This window comes from Phragmites australis, chromosome 8, assembly GCF_958298935.1.
Source record: "Phragmites australis chromosome 8, lpPhrAust1.1, whole genome shotgun sequence".
Lineage (NCBI taxonomy): Eukaryota > Viridiplantae > Streptophyta > Magnoliopsida > Poales > Poaceae > Phragmites > Phragmites australis.
The window spans coordinates 17,881,904-17,894,260 of NC_084928.1; the positions used below are offsets into that span (position 1 = coordinate 17,881,904).

Here is a 12,357-nt window from a genome sequence, read left to right on the forward strand (position 1 = left end):
CAGATTTGCATTCACAAAATTCATAACATGATTATGTAAGTTTAGGAGGGAGGAGGGGACTGTATTATCCAGAGTTGGCTGTCCGTAACAATGCAAAGTAGGCGAAGTACAGAGGCGATGCACCTTCTGGAGAAATCCAACGCTGTAGGCAAAGTGTGAGAGAAAGCACACCCTCTGTAGAAACCTGTTGATGAATGTATGGAGGATAAATATTGCATGTCTAGATATGAAAAGCAAATAATGGGAGATTGAATATATTTTTGAATGTATGGAGGACAAATATTAGATGTCTAGATATAGAAGATAAATAATAAAAGATTAAATATATTTTTGAAGGAGGAACAAGATCCAATTTGCATAGTGATCATTTGATCAATTCGGTTGGATGATAGAGATCGATCGAATTCGCCACAACTTGTATATTTTATAGGAGTGTAGAAATGAATAAACACAATTTTTTTAAGGAAGCAAATAAACACAAGGAAGGAAGGAAGATATATGTATTTTTCTGCAGCCCAAAAATGATTTTAAGAAAATAAAAATAAGCATCATAGAGTCTATTTGGTTGAAGAGATATCCCTGTGTAGGATATAGTCATCCAATTTTTTAAGGAGTTTGGTTTAAGGGAAGGCATAGATGGGGTGGTCACCTTTCAGCAATATTCTCCTAGATGTTGGATGAGCCTATCTGTAAAAAAAATACTGGATGAAGTTATTTATGTTCTGGATAAGCTTAATCCTTGCTGATGTGGCCTATTATGGTTGGTTAGAGTAGATGTACTTTTTCGTTAGCATGTTTTAGATAATATTATCTCATAAGCTGTTTATCTGATTTGTGATCCAATTGTATCATTGTATTCATTGCTATTAAATTAGTAAAACAAGATCTCGCGTGATCATATTTTGATCGAAAAATAAATATATGATAAGCGGGTACTATAAATTTTGGCTAGCCCTATCCAAGTTTTATCATCTAATAAAACAAGAAATTGGATCGCTCTATCTACACTACCAAAAAAGAAATTGAATGACCTCATCTAAAGAAATGGATAGCTATATCCTATCTAACATTATCATCTGACCAAACACACCCATAATCTACAAGTGCATAAACATGAGTTTGATTCACTGAACCTGAGTGGATGGGACCGCCCGGTCCAAGATTTTCGACTCTACTCGATGTTTGGTTTGTGATCAAGAGCGGATGGAGTCATCCAACTAAAAGGAATATTTTTTGAGATACTGGATGAGGTGAGCCGCCAAAATACTCAGACGAGGCCATCCGAATTCTTCTGCTCGCTATCAAATTCAAACAAATTCCAACATGCACAAATTCATCCAAATGCTGCAAAATCAAGGGACAAACTTACTACTTTGCTCATATAATCTATCCAATCAAATAAAAAATTGATTTATCCTATCCACTTTAGTCCTACTAACCAAACAGAAAACTAGCTTATCACATCTATCCAACAAAACATCCAATCCATCCAACCAAACGGAAATTTAGCTCATCCTAACCACTCTAGTTTCACTAACCAAACAGAAAATTGTCTCATTCTATCTATCCAAACAAACAGAAAATTAAATCATCACATCTTAAAAAAATAGGAATAGCTCTATCCCATCCAATATTGCTCTTCAATCAAACACACTCCAAATAAACGAACGCACACAAAAAAACCATCTCCAACGACTTCCCTTTATGAAGGGATTCTTGTTCTCTTCGATGCTCTAACGTCTTTCTTTAATGAAGAAATTCTCTTATATTTTCTCTACTTTGAGATTCTCTCTATTTTTTTTACAAATCTTTTCGAAAAGAAATTATTAAAAATAAGAAAAAATAAAGAGTATGAGAATAAGAAAGAGAATAAAGTAAAGGTAATATAGTCGGAGACCATTAAGGAAAGAAAACAATGTGTGGTACGAAGGGGCAGCAAATCACCATTAGAAAAGGAAGAGAAGCAAACCCGGCCCCAACCCTCCGCGGAGAAGACAGGAGGGCGCAACCGCTGCGGCACAGCGGCGACGCTACCAACTACCAAAAACCCATTGCACGCATCAACCTCTCTCTCTCTCTCTCTATCGACTCTCTCGCATCGGCATTGCATCCCCCGTCGCCTACTTTTTCCATTGACCTCTCCCTCAACGCTCTCCTCCTCCACAAAGCTTCGAATTTTCCCGTTCCCAAACCTTCCTTCCCCTGATTCACCGGCGGAAAGAACAAGGCAAGCCGCCCGCCCGCGTGGCGTGGGGTCTGGGTGCTTTCCTTACCAGGGCCTTGCGTGCGCCGCGGCGCATTTGTCACCCCCGCGGGATTCCTGCCCCCTTATTAAGTCTTTCTCTGGACACGGTTCCTTTCTTGGAGGAAGACAACGCAGGAGGCGCTGCATGGATCAGGACCTCCGCTGTAGCCGCCTCAAGCCGCGATTTTGGCTTGTTGGCGAGGCCGGGCGGCGGAGAAGAGGGTTCTCGGTCGCAGCGCCGCGGCGTCAGGGTGGGATCTTGGAGCTCTGCTGAAGTGCTCCGGCGAGGTGATTTGGTTCAGGTGCAGTCCAGTCCCTGTGCAGCTCTGTGTGTGTGTCTGGTTTATTTGCTTTTTTTAGGTAGGTGGGGGTGGAGTTGGGTGGGAGGGGAGCTGGAATTTATTGCGAGCTGTTTCTCGGAGGCCATTGCTGCGCAAAGCTGAGTTCCTCCTGTTTCGAGGGACCGGATGACCTGTCTGGTGGTGGACTGGTGGTTCGTGAGTGTTGAATTATCGATTGAGTTCTGCAGTAAGATTTGGACCTCTGTTGCCACCCACAGTTGAATAAGATTGCGGCCAAGAACCCTGAGTTTGTCACCTCTGTTGAATTTATTGCCACCCACAGTAAGATCGTAGGAGTAGCTTTGGTGCAGTGATTTGGCTGAGATTGGAGGAATGGCGCGGCGGAGCAAGAGGCTGGAGAAGCTGAAGCTCAGCGCATTGTATACGTTTGCCCTCTGTCATAGGGGCTCCAGTGAGGATCACTCGCGGATTGGGACGGCGGGGTTCTCCCAGGTTGTTTACGTCAATGAGCCAGATAAGCACGAAGAGGAGGGATTCAATTATCCACTGAATGAAGTGTCGACAACAAAGTACACGATGGTAACCTTCCTGCCTAAGTCCCTCTTTGAGCAGTTCAGGAGAGTGGCCAACTTCTACTTCCTGGTCTCGGGTATCCTCGCTGTCACCCCGCTCGCGCCGTACACAGCGGTCAGCGCGCTCGTGCCGCTATGCATTGTGATTGTGGCAACCATGGTGAAAGAAGGGGTCGAGGATTGGAGGAGGAAACAGCAGGTATCATTCTTGTTATCTTCCCTTGGAGTCCTAGCTGTGATATTTGTTGAATTTATTCATGAAATATCTGTTGTGATTCAGAAGAACTGAAACAGCTCATATGCTTACTTAATTCAATGGTTGTTTCATATATTGTTTAATGAATTAGAGCAAATCTAGCATCTCTTTATTGGGCTTCCCCATTGCTTGGTGTTGGGGTGGCTGGGTTCTTTCCTCTATACATCTAGGTTTGGATCTCCAAAAGTTTGGAATCATTCCATGATACGTGATGGAACAAACACGGTAGGAATTTAAGTCTAAGCGAGCTTTCTTTCTTGATCAACATATGAAAACCATAAATTTGCAGAGAAAATAGTTTGTTTTTCTCGTAAAAGATAAAATTTCAATTTGTTTTTGAAACTATAAGTAACCGAAAGTAGCAAAATTATCACAAAAGAAGAATGGTTTTTTTTTTTTTTCATGATGATTCTATTACTGCTTAAATTGTTAGGTGGAAAATGGGGAAATAATGTGTATTCCTTAGTTACACATACCACAAGTTCCCACTACAACGTGCTTAGGTATTACCATGTAATTTGGTTTTGAAACTTAAATTCTTTGTATGATCATTTTGCATGCTTCAGATGTGGCCATGTGATGTCATTATGGATTATACTCAAATTTGTTCATCCTACTAGGCAGCTGACATATTGATGTAGCAATAATTTGTAGTCTCAGTTGTAGGCTTCTAGCACTTAATATTACAAGAAGCCATCTTCCTTTTTTCGTGTATATCTAATTCCTGAACGTATCTGGGATTCGATGTGTGTCATAATTAAAATTCGTTATGAATGTTGTACACATTTATGTGATGGTTTTCTCACACTAATATTAGTCTCAAGATTTTACCGTATTACTGTAATTTAGTTAATTTGGATATTTTATGTAAATTTTCCATGCTATTGGTATATTAAGTAGACCTATGCAACTACATCACCCAGGATCATGAGCTCAATAATCGGATTGTCAAAGTGCATAGGGGCAATGGCATTTTTGAAGAGACAAAATGGAAGGATATCAAAGTCGGAGACGTAATAAAGGTGGAGAAGGATAATTTCTTTCCCGCTGACATGATTCTGCTTTCATCTAACTATCCGGATGGCATCTGTTATGTAGAGACTACAAACCTTGATGGTGAAACAAATTTGAAAATTAAACAAGCTCTTGAGGTGACATTGGATTTACAAGAGGATACAATGTTCAGAAATGTCAGACAATTAATCAAATGCGAAGACCCAAATGCGAATCTCTACTCTTTTGTTGGTACAATGGAATGGAAAGGCCGGCGGTATCCCCTGTCACCCCAACAGCTTCTTCTTCGGGACTCAAAGCTACGGAACACTGACTACATATATGGAGCTGTCATCTTCACAGGTCATGATACAAAACTGATGCAAAATGCAACTGATCCACCATCTAAAAGAAGCAAGATTGAGAAGAAAATGGATAAAATTATTTACCTTCTGATGTCTTGCCTACTCATAATTGCATTACTTGGTTCTGTCTTGTTCGGGATCTGGACCAAAGAGGACTTAAGAGATGGTGAGCTCAAACGGTGGTATCTTCGGCCAGATGCTACGAGTATATACTATGATCCAAAGCAAGCAGCTCTGGCATCTTTCTTTCATTTGTTGACAGCCTTGATGCTGTACAGCTACTTCATACCAATTTCTTTGTACATATCTATTGAGATGGTCAAGATCTTGCAAGCTCTATTCATCAACCAGGATATTGAAATGTATCATGAAGAATCAGATAAACCAACTCATGCTCGTACTTCAAATCTAAATGAGGAACTAGGTATGGTTGATACAATTCTCTCTGATAAGACTGGGACATTGACGTGTAACATGATGGAGTTCATTAAGTGTTCTATTGCTGGCACTGCCTATGGTCAGGGTGTCACTGAAGTTGAGAGAGCTATGGCTATGAGGAAAGGGACCCGGTTAAATGCTGAAATTGAAAATGGAAACCACAAGGTGGAAAAAGTTGATGACAGTCGTCATGTTAAAGGGTTCAATTTCAAGGATCCACGTATTATGGATGGAAACTGGATTCGTGAGCCTAACAGGGATGTGATAAGAGATTTTTTCCGTCTTCTAGCCATCTGTCACACGTGCATACCTGAAATAGATGATGAAACTGAGAAGGTATCATATGAAGCTGAGTCTCCTGATGAAGCTGCATTTGTTATTGCAGCAAGAGAACTAGGGTTTGAGTTTTACAAGAGGTCCCAGACAAGTATAATTGTTCGTGAATGGGATCCAAGTTGGAATGTTCCTGAAGAGAGGTAAGTCAATTTTTTGTCTTTCCTTTAGAGATAATCCTTAGTATTTAATTCTGACCCTTTTGCATTATTCTACAGAAAGTGTGAGCTCCTAAACATGTTGGAATTCAGTAGCTCAAGAAAACGGATGTCTGTGATAGTCAAGGAACCAGAGGGAAGGATATTACTTCTTAGCAAGGGCGCTGACAGGTTAATACTGTATCTCTGTGTCAAACTTTTGCTCGTCCATGGTTTGTTAATTTTTTTCGACGTGGGGAAACTCCATTTCCATTACTTAAACGGAAACAAAGTACAAACGTGTTTCAGTTTATCCAACAATAGCCACTAGCAAAAGATTAGAACAGACACTCCATGATTTTTTAATTGTCTTCTCCATGTGAACAGTGTGATGTTCAAAAGGCTTGCACCAACTGGAATTTTTTTTGAAGAAGAGACAAGAAGGCACATAAATGAGTATGCTGACTCTGGTCTAAGAACCTTGGTTCTAGCATACCGTGTCTTGGATGAGAAAGAGTACAGGGAATTCAATGAAAAATTCAACACTGCCAAAACATCTGTAAGTGCTGACAGAGATGAAAAAATTGAGGCGGCTGTTGATAGCATTGAACGGGACTTGCTTCTTCTTGGTGCCACTGCTGTTGAAGACAAGCTCCAGAAAGGGGTATTTCTTTTTGTGGTTAAACTTTTCGTTCTGTAACATCTTATTTGTATGCATTGTAGTGACCATTGCCTTCATATGCATGCATGTGCGCTTATATTCAGGTGCCCAAATGCATAGACAAGCTTGCTCAAGCCGGAATAAAGATATGGGTCCTCACAGGTGACAAGATGGAGACAGCTATCAATATTGGGTATGTATTTTATGTTTGCATTGAGATAGGAACCTTTTTGTTTCAAACTGGTTATTTCCTTCTCTGATTCATGTGGTTCTCCATCTGCAGCTTTGCATGTAGCCTACTTAGACAAGGAATGACACAGATAATTATCACACTGGAACAACCTGACATCATTGCATTGGAGAAAAATGGAGACAAACAAACAATTGCTAAGGTGAATAAATGATTACATCAACTTTATTTTTTGAACCATCACATATGTTAGACATTTTACATATAAAATACTAGCAACTTTTGGAATGACTATATTAGCAACAGTTGCTCCCAAATGTTTCAAAAAAGTAGTTTCACAAGGCAGGCATTCACATTTATGATTTATTAATTGTTAACGCTATGGAATCAACACCATTGTAATTACATTCTTTTTGTTGGCTCTCCAGGCATCAAAGCAAAGGGTTATGGATCAGATAGAGGATGGAATCAAACAAATTCCACCTCCAAGTCAAGTTAGCACTGAATCTTTCGCACTAATCATTGATGGTAAATCACTAACATATGCTTTGGAAGATGATGCCAAGTTTAAGTTCTTGGATCTTGCTGTCAAGTGTGCATCAGTGATATGTTGCCGATCTTCACCAAAGCAGAAGGCATTGGTCAGCTTTTTTCTTTTCTCACGTTCTCAAGTACATATATCTTTTGTATGTATTTTCACAGTAGAAACATACATACAAAGAAATTAACATAGTGCAATAATTGCAGGTTACAAGACTTGTTAAGCAAGTAACACATAAAGTGACCTTAGCGGTCGGTGATGGGGCAAATGATGTTGGCATGCTTCAGGAAGCTGACATAGGGGTTGGCATTAGTGGTGCTGAAGGGATGCAGGTTGCTAATTTGATGCTTTATAAATCTTGTTTGGTGTGTCCACTATAAAATGTTTTTTATTGTTTTTCCTGTTTGTGACATTCTAGGCTGTTATGGCAAGTGATGTTGCCATTGCCCAGTTCTGCTTTCTTGAACGATTACTTCTGGTGCATGGACATTGGTGTTACCGGCGCATTTCAGTGATGGTATACTTTTCGTTTATTTATATCTATTAATCAGCTTTTGGAATTAAAGTATTTTGCTGATTTTTTTGGTTGATGTGCAGATATGTTATTTCTTCTACAAGAATGTTACTTTTGGGGTCACTCTCTTTCTGTACGAAGCATTTGCATCTTTCTCCGGGAAGCCAGCTTATAATGATTGGTTCTTGTCACTCTATAATGTCATTTTCACCTCCCTTCCTGTCATTGCTTTGGGGGTATTTGACCAGGATGTGTCTGCTAGGCTGTGCTTACAGGTACTCAATATTTAATCAGTTCTGGGAACAAATAGGATCTTTAAGAGTAGTAAACAAAATTGAAAAATATTCCATGCCATCTCAAATCTAGAATATCATGGAAACATGTTGTACACTATCTTTTCTGAAGAAAGCATGACTCTGTGGTTACTGCGAAGCTACATAACTCTGTTTTCTTTCAGATACATCTAAGGTTTCTTCTTGTGTCGTGTTGTGTTTTTGACCCTGTTGAGTCCAAGGACCTTTTAACCCAGAGATCCCTCAATTAGTCCTTGTAGTGTTTTTAGTTCCTTTCACAGTTTCACTGCCATATTGGACAAATCAAGAAAACACTATATTTCAAGTTACATTAAGGCCTAAAGTGCATGAGTTGTGCATGTTCGTTTTCCCTCCAATGTATCTACCTACTTTTAATTACCTTCCTGTTCTGCCTGTTCCGTTACAGTATCCGGAGCTCTACCAAGAAGGTGTGCAAAATATATTATTCAGCTGGCATCGGATACTAGGCTGGATGCTTAATGGTGTCATGAATGCTATCTTAATATTTTTCTTCTGCATTACTGCCTTTGAGGACCAGGCATTCCGTTCGAATGGCCAAATTGCAGGCTTGGATGCCCTAGGTGTTGTCATGTACACTTGTGTTGTATGGGTTGTCAACTGTCAAATGGCGCTCTCAGTGAACTACTTCACCATAATCCAGCACATATTCATATGGGGCAGCATTGCTGTATGGTACCTCTTCCTCTTGGCTTATGGTGCCATAGACCACCTGGGATCGTTCTCAAACACAGCATACATGGTCTTCATTGAACAGTTGGCTCCGGCTCTTTTGTATTGGTTGGTGACGCTTTTTGTTGTGATTGCAACGCTGGTCCCTTACTTCAGCTATGCCACAATCCAGATCCGGTTCTTCCCAATGTTTCATAACAAGATTCAATGGAAAAGATACCTAGGGAAGGCTGAAGATCCAGAGGTGGCAAGACAGATATCGTCACAACACCGGACGTCATCACAGCAGAGGATGGTTGGCATCTCTGCTCGTCGTGATGGCAAGGCTATGCAAATAACAAGGGAGATCGATTTATAAGTTCAGGAATAGTTTTTCAGTAGATTTTGTGTTTTGTACAGCTTATAGGATATTGTCTCCAGAATGATGACAGCTGAACTGATTGGAACTTGGGGATATTCCTGGATCGTTGCTTCTATTGTGTCATGGAGTCTTCCAGTTCAGATGATAGAGCAAGATCACAAATTTCTTAGATAGGTCACAAGGAGACTAAGAGAATACCTGCTGTAAAGTTCTTTTTTTTTTAGCAATTTAAGGCTTTGTAATTCCCCCCTTTCTTTTACACATGTAGATGCTTGTAATCAGGTGGTAGATTTTCATTTTGTTTTATTCCTTTTATACCCCCTTACCTTCTATCTCAAGTGTATTTTAAACAATAATGGTAAGGCTTCTAATGTGAGTGGTTTTAATGTTCCAGGAATAAGTCTAAATTACTCTTTTAAATTATGTCTAGTGTTTGGATAACCTTTTAAACTATTAAACTGTTTTTTACTCTCCTGTATTTCAAATACTCACATAACTCTTGGAGTGGTTTATAACAATGGTTTTGATGATATGATGACGGTTTCGAGTGCCATTTCCTAACGTCTCACTCCCTCTCATCTCTCCCTCACAGTTGACACAGAGCAGCGTGCCAAGCTGTTGCCCGTCGAATCCCGATGCGTCGTCGAATGTCGTCACCGAATCTGCAAGCCTTGAGCCATGAGGAGCAAGAGAGAGAGAGAGAGCACAGAGGCTCGCTAATGTTTCCCCGGGTGAACCCCACTGATTCTGCGCCGGATTCGAGCACGTGACATCTTCTTCCCTGACGCCAACCAATCTCTCTGCCCCTCACCATCATGTCGTCCGTCTGCTACTCCTCTCTTGGGTCCATGAATATGGTGAGCACCGAGTGTCCTTGCTATACCTTCCACGCACAATGGTTTTCCTCTGGCCCGACGTCGACCTGCATCTCCGCGGGCACCCACGCCGTGGCTGCCGTCGCACGGCCATCTTCTGGCCAAGCCAAAAAGTCGTTTCCTGCTCAGCTGAGTTCCTCGTGAGATGTTGATATTGGTGCCACCCTCCTACAACTAGTTGACATCTCCATTCACCGACGACGAAGAGCACCACCGTGGTAGTATGTACGAAAGGAGGCCTACCGCGGTCAAAGATTTTGACTAGCCCGTGGTCCCTAGCCTGCGCGTGCACCATGCCGCTCCTCCGCACAACCTAGCCAGCAGGTGATGCTCGTGCGTCGGCCCGATCTGCGCCGTCAAGCCGACCTGGCTAGCTTCCTTCCTCTTTGGCGTCACTTCTCCTCTTTGCTCTCCCTTCTGCCGCCGTGGACTCCCGCGTCAGCAGAGACAATGTTTGGCCACCGTCTCGTGCCGTGTGTGCAGCCCACCGTCACGCTGCGTGCCACCCCTTCATGCTGAGGAGCGGCGAGGTGGAGGCCGGCAGGCAACGAGAGAGAGAAATGACATGGTAGGCACATGGCAAAAAAGGGTGACGTCGCCGCAATGTCATCAAAACCGTTGTTGCATACACTTCAGGGGTTATGTGATTTAGTATTTGAAGTTCGATAGAGTAAAATAAACGGTTTAATAGTTTAGGGGTTATCTGGATATCAGACATAGTTCAAAGGAGTAATTTAGACTTATTCTAATGTTTTATTGGAAAGAATCATAAATGGATGCTTGGCGATGTAAACTAGTGCCTCAGAGATTATGTAAGTTGCACTTGTTTGCATAACTTGGCAAATATGGTGAGGCCACATAGCTCCATTTGTGCCTTTTTTTTTAATCAATTCTACACTCACTGCTCTGTTAAAGTTGCCTAGAAAATCATTTATCTTTCCTGATAAACAAATGTGGAAGCAAAATTGGAAACTGTTTTTTGCACAAATAGTTCTTTCTGTGTGTAAACACTATTTCCTGATAGTTTTCGCTGTTGATTATCAGCCATAATGGCAAAAATAACTGAGTCTGGAACTGGCATAACGCTATGATCTTACTGCATGAAAATGAAAATCAAAAGCTAAAAATGAAAAGCTAAATAACATGACGAAAGATCAAAGGTTTAGAAGAACATTGCATTGATCTACAGTATCTTTTTTATTGCCTATTTTTCCTATGGTACTAACCTGCAAGTGCAGCGAAGGACAACTGAAGGATCGAGAACCTGAGCAGCTGCCTCTTCACGGTTCAGGCAGTGGCGGTGGCGGTGCAGCTGGCTCCTCCACATCCTGAGCTGGCACCGGCAGCCGGGGCGCGCGCCGCCTCCAGCACCTCCGGCGTGCTAGCCTCGTGCAGTCGTACCACTCGTCGGGTCTCTCGGCCTGCGCCGCGCACACCCGGCCGAAGACGCAGGAAAGCACGGTGAGAAGCAGCACCGCGGCCAGCACCCCAAAGAACGCGCCGACGGAGCCCGAGGCGCCGTGCCGCGGGGCGGCCGTGACCGCGCCGGACACCTGGTAGTCCGGTAAGGGCACCGTCGTCATCATTGGCGTCGTCGGTGTCGCTGGCATGACGGCTGCCATTATTCTTGCATGCACCGAGGAACGGTTAGCGGTGACTGGTGAGTGATCTAGCACTTGACTTAGATGAGGGAGGCGAATGCTGTGTCAATGAGGTTACCATGAGTGGAAGGAATGGACTAATGGAGGACATTGAGGAGGGAGGCTGAGGGGCAAAACTGTCACTTGCTTTTGCAATTTAGTAGTACTACTAATACTTGGCATTGTAGTGCTGTGGTGGATGGAGGAGAGAAAATAGAGGGAAAGGGTTTGAAGGTCAGCTTTAGTGTGGACTAAAGTGGGCACCAACATGGAAAGAAAAGGGTGGTGCATGATGGGGGCAATGTCATGCCATGTTGTTAGATGGTGTTTGTGTATCTAGAAAAAGGGAAAGAGCTTCTCTGATCTGATCTGCTCATGAGTGTGCAAAAAGCCAGTAACCATTGGATGGAGAAGAATCAAAGAGAGAAGAAAGGAGGCAGGATTGGAGGAAGAGAAACCATTACTAGATATTTTGAATGGAACAACCATTTGATTTTTGCGAATCATAGTCAGTCGAAATTTGAATTCTGGAACTTATCATTTCTCAAAGATATTTATTTTCCAATCGATGATGGTCTTTGCAAATGCATTTCCATACACACTGACGGCCGTTTCTCCTTGTGCTATTTCAGTCGCTGAATCAGAGAACAGCAGATGTTTTCTCTTCTTTTCCCCTCTCCATTTCAATGGCAGAGTAGGACAATGCAAGGTTGAGCTTTCTGAAGCTTTCCCATGCATGCAGCGGGGGTAGCCTAAAGCTCAAAGCTCAGATATGTCACAGTGGTTTATTGCTTGCTTAATGGGCAAGGTTACTCGCCTTTTTCTTTTTCCAATCATGCACTCGTATTTTATTCAGGTATAATATTTTCTGTAGGCACGATCTCATCTGCTGCGTCTTGTTTCACACTCTTATCTGTATCAAACATTTCA

The 12,357-nt window shown here is 42.0% G+C and overlaps 2 protein-coding genes across 3 annotated transcripts; one reads left to right on the forward strand and one right to left on the reverse strand.

The window, feature by feature from the left end:
- The first annotated feature begins 1,964 nt into the window (after positions 1-1,964).
- Positions 1,965-9,302, forward strand: LOC133926721 (putative phospholipid-transporting ATPase 9). 2 transcript variants are annotated; one of them, XM_062372761.1, is made up of 12 exons: positions 3,177-3,318; positions 4,299-4,397; positions 4,474-5,647; positions 5,723-5,833; positions 6,029-6,305; positions 6,407-6,495; positions 6,586-6,694; positions 6,921-7,133; positions 7,240-7,365; positions 7,452-7,550; positions 7,631-7,822; positions 8,268-9,302. In XM_062372761.1, exons 2-12 carry the CDS (start codon positions 4,364-4,366, stop codon positions 8,907-8,909), a joined length of 3,066 nt encoding a protein of 1,021 aa, XP_062228745.1. In that variant the 5' UTR covers positions 3,177-3,318; positions 4,299-4,363; the 3' UTR covers positions 8,910-9,302. The 2 variants fall into 2 exon arrangements, with proteins under 2 accessions (XP_062228744.1, XP_062228745.1); XM_062372760.1 differs by having other exon boundaries at positions 1,965-3,318; positions 4,299-5,647.
- A 1,403-nt stretch (positions 9,303-10,705) lies between these two features.
- On the reverse strand, positions 10,706-11,590 carry LOC133925866 (uncharacterized). Its single transcript, XM_062371611.1, has one exon. The coding sequence runs from the start codon at positions 11,407-11,409 to the stop codon at positions 11,068-11,070; it is 342 nt and encodes a 113-aa protein (XP_062227595.1). The 5' UTR covers positions 11,410-11,590; the 3' UTR covers positions 10,706-11,067.
- Positions 11,591-12,357: the final 767 nt, after the last annotated feature.